Consider the following 14,454-nt stretch of genomic DNA (forward strand, 5'->3'; position numbering starts at 1 on the left):
ACTGATAGAAAACAAGGAAAGATTCAAGCAAAGAGCAGGAGGGGGTGATAAAGACTTTGCACTTTCAAGATTTCAGAGTCTTATATCTTTATGTTTACAAGAATGCATGTGACTGGTTCAAGCAATTTTCAGAACACTCAGCATCAGCATTTGGTGCAGAGTAACTCCTCAAAGCTCATCTCCATCTTTGCTCGGTGACACAGACGTGCCAGGATCAGCCCAAAGTGGGCAGCACTCGGGGTGGGACGGGTTGAGTATGGATATGAGGGTGGAGGAGGGGAGGGGGGCAGCGCTGATAACTCTGAGAATGCCACATGAGCACATGAGGACAGTGATGTAATCTGAGCTCAGTGACGGACCGGCAGTTTAGCAAAGCTATATAAGAGGCCGAGGCTCCAGCTGCAGGCAAAGAGACAGACAGACGGACATACTGAGCATCAGACCAGAGGATCTGTGGACTAAAATCCACCTCCAGGTACCCACGGCACAGTGAAACCATCAAGGAGAAGAATGGGACTGCTCAGTGTTGAAGAACTGGTAAGATGTGCTGATGTGTGCAACTGTAACAGAGAGAAGCAATGCGAGGAAAGAAGAACAGGCAAGAAACTTCATTTGAAAATGAGAAATCAAATAGACTTTTGTTCCTTATTGTCACATTTCTTTAATTAATTCCTAAATATTATTTAAATTAAACCATTTTTGTATGGAATGGAACCAAAAAGAAGTGATTTTGAATGCACAAAAGTAAAGAGTATAAATATCTGTTGTTGTGTGCAGCAAGAGTTAAAAACAAGAAGCCAGTCAACCTGAAGCAAAATACTAGAACCTGGACCGCGGTTGTAGCATCTTTAATTTCCCATGTAAGGCTCTTAGATTGTGATTTTGCACAATGCAAGGGCCTCGATTTGGTTTTGGCGTTGCCCAGTTTCTTTTTTCTTTTTTTGCTTCTTCATAACAAAAGGAGAAATATACTTGCCTACATATGCTATTCTACCTGCTTTTAAACCGTTTAAAATTACAATTCATAGTTTTACATGTGAAATATATAATGTTAAATTACTATTAAACAAATGACTGACTAAGTATTTTAGGCTTTAGTTTACTTCAGTCATATTCCATATAAATCAGGTATCATACAAAAATAGCTTCAAATACAGTCGTGACAATAAAAGAATATGACTTTCAGGACTCAACAAAGTTTACTCAGCTACATTCTTGCCTAAAAATATGTTAAAAGTTAGCATAGTCTGTAACATTATTATGACGGACACATTATATGAGTGAACTTGACTTTAAGTGAGTTACAGGTTTCTTTGAAAAATACTTTCTTACATCCAGGTTCTTCCTCTTTGCTGCCGTCCTCCTCTCCTCCTCGCAGCGCAGGCTTGCCGCTGCTAAAACTAAACAGAGCTCCCTGAAAGGCACAGCCAATCACATTGGCCATATTTGTCACATGACGGAGGACTCCAGTAGAGAACGTGATTTAACTCTTTCTGCACCGCTGCACCAAATTATTGGCGGGGACATGTCCCTTCCGTCCATGCCACATCTACGCCCTTGGCACAATGTAAATACAAGCTGTATTAAAACATGGCCGTCAGATTCACTTTATTTGTAGTCAAGATTGAGATCAGTAAAAAAAATGCTTGTAGCAAAGAAAGTACAAGTAAATATTCATTTTTAATTCAGTTACAAACCAGATGATGAAGCAGCTAAAATGTCTTAAAACGTATTTTCAACAATGAATCTGAAACGTCTCTAATTGCACGTGTATTGGAGGTTTCCTTCACATCTGTGACAGCATATCACCATTAACAGTTATTGAAGTATATATAAAAACAAAGAAGACATGAATGCGATTTTCTCAATTCTGTGCTCTGCACTTGTTTGACTAAAGCAGTTTAAAATGTGATGAATTGTCTCTGCACACAACCTGACTGCCTTTAACTCCAAACGCAGGATTTAACTTTTAAATCCATTAAATTCACTCAGTATACTTTCCAAGATGAAAGCACACTGGAGGTAAAAGTGGTTTAATGATGAGGTACCAGAGAGGTTAGCTCAGTCTCAGCCGTGTTTGTTGCTGTGCATTAGACTTGAACATCCCTTTGTTTCCTTCAGCAGTCATTGTTAGAGTGATGCATGGACTACAAGCTGTGTAAATGACTACATGAGTGATTTGAATGGAACAGTTGTGGCTCATTAAAGAGCTGAGTGAGCGTGTGTTAATGCGTTGACACTGTGGTGTGTTTAGCTGTGCTGAGGGGTGCATGCGTTTGACTCTGCAGCAGCAAAGCCAAAGCTCAGTGCATCAGTCTGTGCTTCACACTGCAAATCTATTCATCAGGAAGGTTTTCTTGGTGTTTTTCTGCAAAAGGCACCATTCAGACTTTGGCCTTTCAGCTGTTGGATATATAACAGTTATCAAAATACCACAAAACCACCTCACGACGTCTCCGCCTCTCCTTCTTCCTGCAGGTGACCGGTAAGAGGTCAGAGGGCATAGAGGCAGATGACTTTCAGGGGGGTGTGTACGAGGCGGCCGTCAATCAAGAGAAGCGGGATGATCTCAGATCCCACGGGGAGCTGGGGGTCGGCGGGCGTCTGTCGGAGGAGAGTGACAGCGGCAGCGAACAGGAGGAAGTCAGCGTGGCAGCTCTCAATGTAAGAGCAGCAGCTACAGTGCAATGACAGGTTACACTGAGAAGTATTATTTTACTGACAGCTGTACATGAACATGTCAATATGATTATGTTACACCAGCTGTGACTCTGCAGGTGCAATCACCACCTGCAGCAGCAATGATAGTTACAGGAAAGTCTCATTACTTAAAATAAAATAGGAGTGACAATAATGCATCAAATACAATGAGTACATCACAATATTCAAGTGTTATCAGATACATGTGTGGATAACCAGCGTGAGAATGAATACAATTCTTTTTTTGTGCTAATTCAATAAAATGTGACATTATTTAAACTTGATATTTTTAAACAGAAGAACTTACTCATCTCTAGGTAAAAACTACTTAAATATGTCAGTTTTAGAGTTGTGTATCATGTGTAATACGTACTTTTAGTCGTATTTGCGGTTAAAGTAATGGTGACAAATTTCAGTTTAAATTCAGGCGTTTACTTTTTGCCACAGCAGAGAGAATTACAGGTTCAGGATTATGTAATAAGTTAGAGTGACGTCACTTAAATCTGGTAAATGATCTCATCCAAGCACAGAGGTGAAGGAATTTTGAAGCCATCTAACTGGTTTTCTCCTCATCTGTGCTGCCACCTGGAGGCATTCAGGAGTATGACAACTTATAACTGCTCATGTTGGCATTTGATTATCATTCAGTGAATAAACAGACCAGTAGAAGTTGAATAATAAATGAAGTCTGTGGTTTTTACTGTTGCGTGCTGACGGCCTCTGTCTTATTTCCACCTGTCAGACGGATAGGAGCGGCAGACTGAAGCTGGAGACGGTGGACGACCTGTTCAACATCCTGCAGCTGAGGAAGAAACGGAGAGAGAGGAAGAGCCCGGTCCTGAAGAAAGATGAGCCAGAGCCTGAGACTGTGGTAAGGTTTTTGACTTTCATGAATTCCCAAATTTTGATTTAATTTAATATTATTAATTTGCATTTGACCAGAAATACTTTAAACCTTGATGACAAGAAAGGGTGCAGGGTAAATAAAATCTATCATTGCATAAATGTGTGCTGATGCTGAATGACGTGAACCAAAGGTCAACTCTTTTATGTATAGAAGTTAACATTGATAAAGCTTCTAAAGTATTACCATGGGCTCCAGGTCACCAATGATATGAGGTATAAAACAGATTTTATTGGACAATAAGTCGATGCATGAAAGTCTGCAATAGAGCTGCAACAGCAGCAGCTTCTCTTGCCGCATGCTCCGAGGCGTACCTTTCTTTTTTCTCTGTTTCTTAATTAAAGTCTCTCTGCACACATTTTCCAGCCGGAGACAGTAGACGAGGAGCTGTTCCTCACAGCAGTCATGGAGAACAAACTGGCTGTGGTGGAGAAGTACCTGTCTGACGGAGGAAGCCCCGATGCAAGCGACAATGTGAGTGTGGCACAGCGATGTCTGCCTGCAGCACGTCAAAATCTCAAAAATTAGCATGTTGAAGTCATGTACAGTAATTACACTTATGAAGCTTATTTTTCTGTATAACGTCCAGTTCCAGAGAACAGCTCTGCACAAAGCCTCTTTCAAAGGACACGTGGAGGTCATGCAAAGACTTCTGGAGGCCGGAGCGGCTATGGAGAAAAAAGACAAGGTGAGCATTTTAAATATGTCACACCTTCTCTTTTACCCCCTTTATTAGTGATGTTTCCTCCACACACACGCAGAATTGTTCTAACACGTGTGTGTGTTTTCAGCTGGAGGCCACAGCGGTCCACTGGGCCTGCAGGGGAGGCAGCCTGCCGGCCTTGCAGCTCCTCCTGGATCGAGGAGCCAAGTTCACCTCCAGAGACAAGGTTGGTGGAGGACTTGCGAGGAAGGGTTACTCGAGGTCACAACAGCTGCAGCCGGTTCTTTATTTTGAAAATTACTTTGGCTCCATCTAGTGGTGTGAGCAGCACTCGCCCAGATACTTTCATAAAATACTCTACTTTAGTATTTTCATGACATTTGATTTTCAGAATTTCTTCGTGCATGAACATAAACTCCTCTTCTTCTCCTCCTCATCCTCTTCCTCAGCTGCACAGCACTCCTCTGCACGTGGCTGTGAGGACAGGACACTGCGATTGTGCCGAGCACCTCATTCACTGTGGAGCAGACCTGAACGCCAAAGACAGAGTAAGCACGAAAGTACAAGCAACAGGACTTCAGCAAACAGAGGGTGATGTCACAGCGGCTTCATCCATCCTTTATATACAGTCTATGAAATAATAAAGCCAATTCAGCTTCAGGCACTCCTGCAGAGCGTTATATGGGTAACTCATTGTAAAAGAATTTGTGTTTGTTTGGAGCTGGATGTTTAGCGTTGCATTTTTCTAAAACGTAGAGTTTTAGTTTGTTTCTCGGCTGCTGGATTCTTGTTCCTTGTGGTCTATTTCACCCTGAATTTGGGGCACATTAATAAGTTAAGCACTCGTGTCCTGACACCAGCGATCCATAATTACACAAACCAAAAGATGATGATCGTGATAAATGATAAAAATAGGTGTTCAGTTTATTCTCTGCTGAAATGTGGGTTTTCCTCCTCGGCTGTAGGACGGAGACACACCCATGCACGATGCTGTGAGAATAAACCGATTCAAAATGATCAAGCTGTTGATGATGTACGGGGCCAGTCTCAACACAAAGAACTCTGTAAGTACACAACGCCTCCTCCAGAGAGCCAACTGGGTTTTTGAAACTACACACAATATGTCGTACTCCATGTGTTGTCACACCTGTATTGTTTACACTGATTTGAAAAGCGTAACACAAGCCTTGCATGTGACGTTTTCTACCATTAGGATCACACAGTCACAAGAAGGGACCTAATTTTGTACGCAGGGATATTCAGAGGTGTGATTCTGTTCTGGCATCTTCGTGCTCTTTAATCTGCCTCAAAGCCGGAGGCACCGAGAGCAGCAGTGAGAGTCTGGCCCCTTTAAGAACAGCCATCAGTGACTTTAAATCAGACACAACCTGAAGGAAAGAACTGGGTTGCATTTGAGCAACAGCTTACCTACCTCCCTGCATTCCTTATGAGTTTCAGCAGCTGGAGGGCGTATCAGCCGAGTCATTAGCTGGGGTACGCTGACTGATTTCCTGGTTTGGGTCCCACCTGAACTAATGCTTCATATCAAGCCCCTCAAAACTTCACTCAAAAAGCTTTGTGTCTTTGTGCATAGTTAAAGTAGACTGATGTCGACAAAACCTCTGCTTTTCTTAAAAAAATATTATGTTGAATAATCTGTTTGTTTAGTGAGAACATGTGCTGTCTCTGCGTTCATCCTGTCTGCAGGGCCAGTACCAGAAAAGGAACATTCAAAGTTTCTTTGTTTCTTTTTCCCTTGCAGGACGGGAAAACTCCAATGGAGACATTGTATTCATGGCAGAATGGAGCCAAGAGCCTCCTGTGCAACTTCAGCGAGGAGAAGCTGGATCAGTAAAAGCCAAGAGAGTTCAGTAAAAACAGGAAGTCAAACTGAAAATCAGCCACAGGATCTCCTGGCCACACTAAGGTCCGCCAAGTGCACACTGCAGTTTATCCCGAGAAGCTTTCCAGAGTGTGGATGCTGTTTTTTCCTACTCACAGATATCGTGTTCCTCAGGAAATGGGCTGATGGACGTTATATGGATGTCATCCTAGTTCAGCGACTTTTCTTTGACCTGCTGAGGTTTTTTTTCCTCTTGTAATATTAATGTATCATATGTACGGTCACCATGGAGACCAGAGTGAAGGAGACAATGTGAATTCTAATCAGGATGATGTCATTATTAGCGCTGATAGATTCACTGATCGCCAAATATTGCTGGACAATGTCTCGGATGACAGTACGTGCTTTCTCCTTAAAGCTGAGTTAAAGTCAGCGAGAAGGTGAATTATTTATTAATGACAATTCAGTATCAGGTTCATTAGCTTCGATTGTTTGATTCGATACGTTTAACAACTGAGTGACTGAGTTATGTTGCAGTTGGTTTGTTGATTTTAACGGTCAGAGTAACTAATTATATGTTGTGAGTCTATTAGGAAGCAACAAATATAACTTGACTGTTTTAGTTTTTGCAAATGTGCTTGTAGTTCAGCTGGATGAGCTGTGTGCAGATTTAAGGTGAAGCGTGCACCGTGTAAAAACACTGCAGCTCAGTGAGCATCATCGTTTCTACGATGATGTGTGTCTCACAGGTTCTTTGGTCTTATGTGTTTGCAGATGAGAGATAAGGCAGGATAAAGTGAGCTTTGGTCAGGTTGATGAAGAGCTCTCCACTTACATTTGATTTCTGTTGAATTCGGACGTCTTTATGTGGTTTTAAAACGTGGATGTGGCCACTGTGCAGTGTCCAGCGGTTTGTGAATGACCACTTCAAACTCCCGGCTAAAGTTTTGGCCTTGCACACTTTGGGTTTTTGAAAGCACTAAAGCGTATCCTTCTTTGTTTAATATACTTTAAACGGGACCATAGTTTCCAAAATGAACGTCGTGTTGTATTCCCTCGAACTGAAGCCAGAAACTCATCGCTGAGGTAATAAATCAACTGACTTCTATACACAGCCAAGGAATCGCCACCTACTGGCCATTAAAATACAGTTTAAGGGACACTGACATACGTTTAGCTCATTTTATGTTCGTATTTTTCCCCTTTTCTTTTTTAATAAAAAGTTCTGTTTGGGGTTTAAAAAAGGTAATGTTTTAGACTTTGGTCCCTTTTCTGATTTCAGTTGGTTTCTTCTATTTCTTAAAAAATATACAACTGTGAGAGAGAAGCAGTCACTGTTGGTTAAGAGGAAGTTTTTACGTTTGTGCTTAAAGATGAAATTAACTTTTTTTTCTCTGTTGTTTGATGTAATGAATAAAAGACTGATTTTTAATGTAATTTGCTGCTTATTGAAGGATGCAGTAAATATAACCTGTGCATTACTTTAACAGGCTGCATGTCTGTACAGGTGTATGTGTATAAAAATAACTGTTTACATTTGAAAAGAAAATGTATTTATTTTTTTTCTTCCCATTTTTCCCATTTTGAGGCTATTATGGGGTTTTATTGGTGATTTCAGGAACAATTCTACATTTTTAATGACAACATCATTACTCAAAAAAACAATGCTTCCCATTACTTTCGATTTGACACATCAGCTGAGAGGAGAGAGCTGAATCCACCGTGAGGCGTTCATTGCACCAACATTTGTAAACGGTTTTGTTTGCATACCAATTTTCTTTCTTTTCCTGCATTTCCAAAATATTTTGCTTCTCCTTCTCTCTGCCTAAATCAAGCCACCTGTCCTACAGTCAGTCACACTGTCGATGGGGTGCTGTCATCCTTAATGCAGCAGCACAAAGATGCCACCAGCTTGTCAGTGAACCAGTCACACATGAAAACGAAAAGAATCAAGTCCGCAAAAGGACTGAGCAGAAATAAGGCCATAATAACATCTGTGGTATGTGTTATAATGTATTGAATGTGATCTAACATGTAAGATCTGATGTGAAAAATCAAAACGATCATTGGAGAGATCATCACGAAGTAGTTAAGGAACAGTAGAACTACTGCTCCCACAATTCTTCGTTTTTCCTTAACAGGCACTGAGGTGGCAGCAGGCAGACACTTGAGGGTCCCTGCTAAGCAGAGGATGTACAGTGGAGCAAGGAGTATGGCCAGAATACAAACAATAAATAGTTTTTCTGCAGCAACGGAGATGGTAATAATGCAAATGACCCAGATCACAGCGCAAGCCAGCATAGAAATCCTAGTTTGTCTGATGCTGTCCAACTGTCTGAAGACGATGATAAAAGATCTGCAACACAATACAAAGAGATAATATCATTATTAGAGTACAGAAGTTCATATATCTGGCCATAAGGATGTTTCACTGAGTAATAGAATGGAAGTACAAACAAAGACACGTACCCTTCTAGAGAAATGCATATTTTGAAGCCAAGATTAGCCATCATACTGAAGGCATAACAAGAAACGGAGGAGGAGTTGTACTGAAATTGGTTTGAGTTTGCCACCAAAGCGATCATTGTGAACAGCTGGAGGAGAGTGGTGATGAGGAGGTTTGTGTAGTAGATGACAGGAACCTGCCCGCGTTTTATCTGCAGGAAGTATGAAAGTCACATTAAAGCAGTAATAAGCATGACACATCGTCTCAAGATCTCTACAAGAAATCATGATGTGATGATGTGCTCGGTTCAGTTCAGTCTCTCTACAGTTACAGTGTTCACTTTCAGGGAAATACATGAGTATGACCAGTAATGTGTAGGACACACAAACAGCTTTGGGATTGCATCAGGACGGTTAACTGGTGTGATCGGGCAAATCAAAGCTGCAGTGCTATCCTGCTTTGGTGACCACTTGTGAATAAGGAGAAGCTAAAAGTGATTTTATTTCGGTTACCTGCAGACTGCAACAAGAAATTACCTTTTATAAGTTGCTAAACACTAAAAACAGAGAGGTGCAGGACTGTGCAAAACGTTTGAGCCACACATGATATATTTGGTTTCCAAGGAACCAGACTTTGACAATTTTTTTACAGGCTCTGCCTCCCATTTGACTTTTAAATGGCCGCCCACAAGAAAGCCTGCAGGCTGAGAGCAGATGTTAAACAAATATGCAGGACTGCTTTATTTCATTTGCACAACATCTCTAAAATTAGAAATATCCTGTTGGCTTCCTGTTAAATCCAGAATTCAAAATCCTGCTCCTCACATACAAGGTCTTAAATAATCAGGCCCCATCTTATCTTAATGACCTTGTAGTACCATATCACCCTATTAGAGCGCTTCGCTCTCGCTCTGCAGGCCTACTTGTTGTTCCTAGAGTATTTAAAAGTAGAATGGGAGGCAGAGCCTTCAGTTTTCAGGCCCCTCTTCTGTGGAACCAGCTTCCAGTTTGGATTCAGGAGACAGACACTATCTCTACTTTCAAGATTAGGCTTCAAACTTTCCTTTTTGCTAAAGCATATAGTTAGGGCTGGACCAGGTGACCCTGAATCCTCCCTTAGTTAGGTGTAAGCTGCTGGGGGATTCCCATGATCAATTTCACCTTACAAATTCAAAGTGCTTTGAGGTGACTGCTATTGTGATTTCGGCTCTCTCTCTCTCTCTCTCTCACACACACACACACACACACACACACACAAAGAAATGTTTTATGCCTAAAAGCTGCATGGTGTGATCGACGAACTAACTGCATTTCTACAGGCTGTCAAGCAAACGGACAGACGACAAACAGACAGTAATGTTATTTTTTACTTACAGCACAACATGAAAGCACGAGGAGAAGAATAGTCACAGGAAGGCAGACACATGTGTCAACTAGGAACATCACATCAGCATGAGATGCCATCTCTGAGCGACTGTCTTCACGGTGGAGGTAATGCAGAGGTAAAGTCCACACTTTTCTTCAGCAAACAACCTTCAGTGTGGAATAGCCGATCTTTGCTTCTTCAAAAGAGAAAAAGAAAAAGACGCTGAACTGAACAGTTTGTCTTAAATCGTTTTTCATAAAATGATGCTACCACATGCCAAGAGCTTTACCTTTTTCTGTTTGACTATTTCCTGCCAAAGTTTTTTATGTTTCACAGAAAACCACAGAAAGATCTCTTCTCATACCTCCCACATGCATGTTATTATTCTTCTTATTGGGGGCCCATTGGGAGAGAGTTTCCTTACAACTATTCTACTTTCGCTGAACATAATATGCTAATAATATATATGTTTTTTCCTTATGTATTTTTTTCCCATTTTTTAAGTCTGACAAAAAGAAATTGTGGTTTTCTTTAGTGTCGCCTCTGTGCAAATGCACACAGAGTGTGGTTAGTAAGTGCTTCAGTGGAAGGAAGTCAGTGTAAACTGGAAATATTAGTCATTCATCTGGTGAAAAACAGCCCGTACACCCTTTGGCAGATTATGGCCATTTTCTAATGTATGCATTATTCAGTGAGGTCATATCTCATCTTACAAAAAAAACAAACAAAAAACAAAACGCTACTGTGTCCAATATAAGATGTATTATTGTTTTTTGTCTTTTTTGAAATATCACGGTGGGAATAATAGTTTTTATGTGGGTTTTGTTACTGGGTGCACTGCATTTGCAGTAATACATGATAGATATCTACTACTTATTTAATATTGTGATATTCTGGCGTACAGTTATAGCTGACAGTAGAGCAGGGCGATATGACCAAAAATATTTATCACGATATACATTTGAAAATTTGCGATAATGATATAACTGACGATATAATTGACACTAGACAAAATACTTTACAACTCCACAACTTTATTGTGCAAAAAATAAAACATCACTGTATTTTCACTTAAACAAGCAGCTGTTTTTATGTGCATTAAAGTTATATAGGTTAAATAGGACAAACAGATTCAGGGATAGCTTCTTTCCCAGAGCTATCACCGTAGTAAATAAGCACAAAAACAATTGAACCTGCTTAGCTATACCATACCGTCACTGCCATTATATTAATGCTGCTATCCTGTTTAATATATCGTACTTACTATTGTTTGAGTAGGGGAGAGCGGGGTAAGTTGTCACACTCTTCACACTGACTAACCTTTACTGAGCACCATACATCACAACGTAATAAATGTTTCACCAAATGAAAGACGGAAGTCTCGGGCACATATGATGTATTCATTACATTTTCATATCTTATCTCATTACGGAGTTGTAGACTGTTGAATAGAGAATGTGTACTTGTGACAATTTGCCCCATCGGCAGGTAAGTTGTCACACTAGATTATCTTAAAATATGAACACAAATACTTAATTATGATTATTGATTTTAATTGTTAAATTCAAACCAAAACTGGAAATTTGAACAATTATGCCAAGAGAATTTGGAAAAAAACAATTATTTCAATCCAATACACATTTTAATCAAAACATTAAGTAGAAAGAAAACTTTAGTTTGAACTTTAAACTCAAATGTTCTCTGGCTTGCACATAAATCCATCATAACTGAATGGAATGCTGCAAATAACTTGCTTTACTTAACATGTTTATACTCTGAACAAAACAGATGCCCTATTTCTGATTAATCAGACTCAACTTCATAGTCACAATTCTGGCACACATAAATTGCCTGGCCTGAGGTGCAAGCATCATGGGCCCATTTGTTGCATTTTACGCATTTTACCCAGGTCTCTTTTGGACGACTGTTTGAAAATGGCTCCACACAGACAAGGCAGAAGCACTCTTCATCATCTGATGATGACTCTTGAATTATTTTTCTTCTTTTAGCTGCGTTGTTCTTCATAGGTCCAGATGTTTTCCCCCCTCGCGTCCCTCTCTTTTGAAACAGCTTTTGCTAGATTCAGCCTTATTCTTTTCTTTTTCTAGTTGCTGCTTCACTGGCGTGTCGGTTAGAATTGCTGATTTGCGTCGTTTTCTTCCTTTGCTGGATGGTTTTCGGCGGCCAGCTTTTGGATATGGCTGGATGTCCTCTGGAGTTGGTAGTCCGCTGTCAGTAATTGCAGTGCGGTAATTTATGTCAAAATCCTTTGCTGTACTTGTGATTGATTTGTTCTGCATCTTTACCTGCCTGACTGCCTTTAACATAATGTCAGGTGGTGTTCTGCCACGCTCTGTCTTTCGTTGATAATTTCGAACCATCTTACTTTCTTCCTTCCTTCCTTAATTCCTGCCTCTCCTTCCTTTCTTCAAAAACCTTATTACAAATACAAATGAATTACAATATCACAATTTTTTGGAGCATTTATTTGTACTGGGGCAAGTTGTCACATGTGACGACTTGCCCCAAAGTTAATGAGACAACTTGCCCCAAACTGACATTTATGCTAATTTTGGCTAAATGTCAGGGTTAGCTCAACATAGCACATCAGCTGAAGTATCAAAAGACACGTTAATGTCTCCTCTATTTTGTGTAAAATAATAATCTGTAACATCTATACCTAACAAAGTTGTACTGAAGAAAACTTAAAGTGATTTATTTTTCCTTTTAGGTCAAAAAAATAAAAAAGATGTGCTCACCTCAGATTAGAGCAGTCTTGACCACATGTGAACAGGAGGTTGACTATAGAAGAAGAAGTCACACAAAGTGGCTATTTCATTTTTGAGATAGAGCCTCTAGTGTTGGAGTTATGAACAGTGTGACAACTTACCCGTGTGACAACTTACCCCGCTCTCCCCTACTTACGATTGTTTTTTTTGTACTTTTTATATTTTACATTTATATTTATTATTGAATCTTGCACCAAGGGAGTGGCACTCCAATTTCGTTGTACTCGGTACAATGACAATAAAGGCTATTCTATTCTATTCTATTCTATTCTATATAAAAATTTATCAGTGCAAATGTATATTCTTTGCTGACAGTTTAACCAAAAGGCATTTCCAGTGGAAATTGGCCGACACATCCTCAGCATAACCATGTATAATATCCACAGAACTTAAAAAGAGCGTATACACACACACAATACGGTAATATTATGTTGAAGCACAGCACGTATCACTTCGTGAGGCTCCTGCCTACGACAGCCGTAATGCTCCGACAATCCATCAAGCGGTGCGGCTTCGATGCTTAGCAAAGTCGCACTAAAACATTTGACAGATTTTCGAGCGCCGTGCACATAAAATCGTTTTGAGGTCAGTAAACACAACCAGAGTTCATACATAAGGCGCACGGGATTATAAGGGGCACTGTCGACTTTCAGAAAAATCAAAGGATTGATTTTAAGTGCGCCGTATTTTCCAAACAACACGGTAATGACGACGGCCCGCTGCTACCAAAAATAGTGCTTTGTTGTGTATCTGACGGACGAAAGCTAAAGCAGTTCCACACCACTGAAGTTGCAGCATTTTTACAAACCAGTTTAGGTTCATCGTTTCATTCAACGATCTGCTTTCGCCCTTCTCATTCTCAGTCGCCGCCGTGCTTTTTCGGCCATGTGCGTATGAAAACAAAGGCACTGCGCATGCGCGTTTTACCCATATTCTATCGCCATATTTCATTTTCTTATTGTTGCCCAACATTATACCGGTTTTACCGTGAACGGTATGATATGGCCCAGCCCAAGCTGGCATGAGGGCTCCATTTGTGTTTTGTGGAAGGATCGAGGTGTGTAATTAGTCCTAAACAGATTCAGCTGATGTGTATCCGGGACACTGTGCTGTCTCTGATTGGTGAATGGAGGGAAACTTCACTAACGTAAATATAAGAAATTAAAATTCTGCTTTTCACTTTTTGTGCTTTTGATTTCCTTCCACTCCCCAGCTGCCCGTGTTGCGTCCACTATTTAAATTATTCAAACTGTGGTCAAAGCGAGCCACCAGACAGCAACATTAGCCAGAGTAGCAGTCATAGGGTTAGCCTGTGTCAGTTAATGAGATCATGTGTTTCAGCTTAGGGGACACTAACCACAACACTGATGTTTTATTTAGCTTCTTTTAACTGCAAATGACACGCTGCTGTTTTTCAGTGCAGGATGTCAAAACAAAAAAAAATTAACGTTTTTCTCTATTTGTGTGTCGGGTTTTTTGCCACAAAGCAGGAAACAGAAGCACTAAAACAACATCAAATGAGTCATTTCCTAATGCGGCTAATCTTTTCCTTTGGCTGATTAAAATGGAGTTGTTGTTGACCTGCTGTTGGTCATCAGTTCATCTGAGCAGCACTTAATCTTCTCTCAGTATATTACCAAAAATATTAGCTTGTCTGCGTTCACATGCATATGAACTTGAGTGGCATCTCATTTTTAATCCATAGGGTTTGTTATGATGTCGGCCGCCCTGTTGCTTATATAA

The 14,454-nt window shown here is 40.4% G+C and overlaps 2 protein-coding genes across 3 annotated transcripts; one reads left to right on the forward strand and one right to left on the reverse strand.

The window, feature by feature from the left end:
* Positions 1-375: 375 nt before the first annotated feature.
* LOC146560680 (ankyrin repeat domain-containing protein 1-like) lies at positions 376-8,313 on the forward strand. The gene is made up of 9 exons (XM_085296094.1): positions 376-537; positions 2,479-2,664; positions 3,443-3,571; positions 3,971-4,078; positions 4,194-4,292; positions 4,396-4,494; positions 4,718-4,816; positions 5,234-5,332; positions 6,031-8,313. The coding sequence occupies exons 1-9, from the start codon at positions 511-513 to the stop codon at positions 6,121-6,123; spliced, it is 939 nt and encodes a 312-aa protein (XP_085152220.1). The 5' UTR covers positions 376-510; the 3' UTR covers positions 6,124-8,313.
* On the reverse strand, positions 7,658-10,320 carry LOC146560681 (uncharacterized). Of its 2 annotated transcripts, XM_085296096.1 has the most exons (4): positions 10,212-10,320; positions 9,931-10,118; positions 8,581-8,768; positions 7,658-8,467 (listed from the first exon to the last, which is right to left on the reverse strand). In XM_085296096.1, the coding sequence occupies exons 2-4, from the start codon at positions 10,018-10,020 to the stop codon at positions 7,966-7,968; spliced, it is 780 nt and encodes a 259-aa protein (XP_085152222.1). In that variant the 5' UTR covers positions 10,021-10,118; positions 10,212-10,320; the 3' UTR covers positions 7,658-7,965. The 2 variants fall into 2 exon arrangements, with proteins under 2 accessions (XP_085152222.1, XP_085152221.1); XM_085296095.1 differs by lacking the exon at positions 10,212-10,320 and having other exon boundaries at positions 9,931-10,200.
* Positions 10,321-14,454: the final 4,134 nt, after the last annotated feature.

The sequence above is a fragment of the Mchenga conophoros genome, linkage group LG13 (genome assembly GCF_057382185.1).
Source record: "Mchenga conophoros isolate Kocher_MC1m ecotype Shallow Benthic linkage group LG13, M_conophoros_male_GT1.1, whole genome shotgun sequence".
NCBI lineage: Eukaryota > Metazoa > Chordata > Actinopteri > Cichliformes > Cichlidae > Mchenga > Mchenga conophoros.

What these genes read in the sequence shown, in the direction of transcription:
- LOC146560680 (XM_085296094.1), top strand. Translation starts at nt 511, where the DNA reads ATGGGACTGCTCAGTGTTGAAGAACTG. An exon ending in TCAGCGTGGCAGCTCTCAAT is followed by an intron (nt 2,665 to 3,442) that starts GTAAGAGCAGCA and finishes TCCACCTGTCAG; the next exon opens with ACGGATAGGAGCGGCAGACT. An exon ending in AGCCAGAGCCTGAGACTGTG is followed by an intron (nt 3,572 to 3,970) that starts GTAAGGTTTTTG and finishes CACATTTTCCAG; the next exon opens with CCGGAGACAGTAGACGAGGA.
- LOC146560681 (XM_085296096.1), bottom strand. Translation starts at nt 10,020, where the DNA reads ATGGCATCTCATGCTGATGTGATGTTCCTAGTTGACACATGTGTCTGC. An exon ending in TCGTGCTTTCATGTTGTGCT is followed by an intron (nt 8,769 to 9,930) that starts GTAAGTAAAAAA and finishes TACTTCCTGCAG; the next exon opens with ATAAAACGCGGGCAGGTTCC. An exon ending in ATATGCATTTCTCTAGAAGG is followed by an intron (nt 8,468 to 8,580) that starts GTACGTGTCTTT and finishes ATTGTGTTGCAG; the next exon opens with ATCTTTTATCATCGTCTTCA.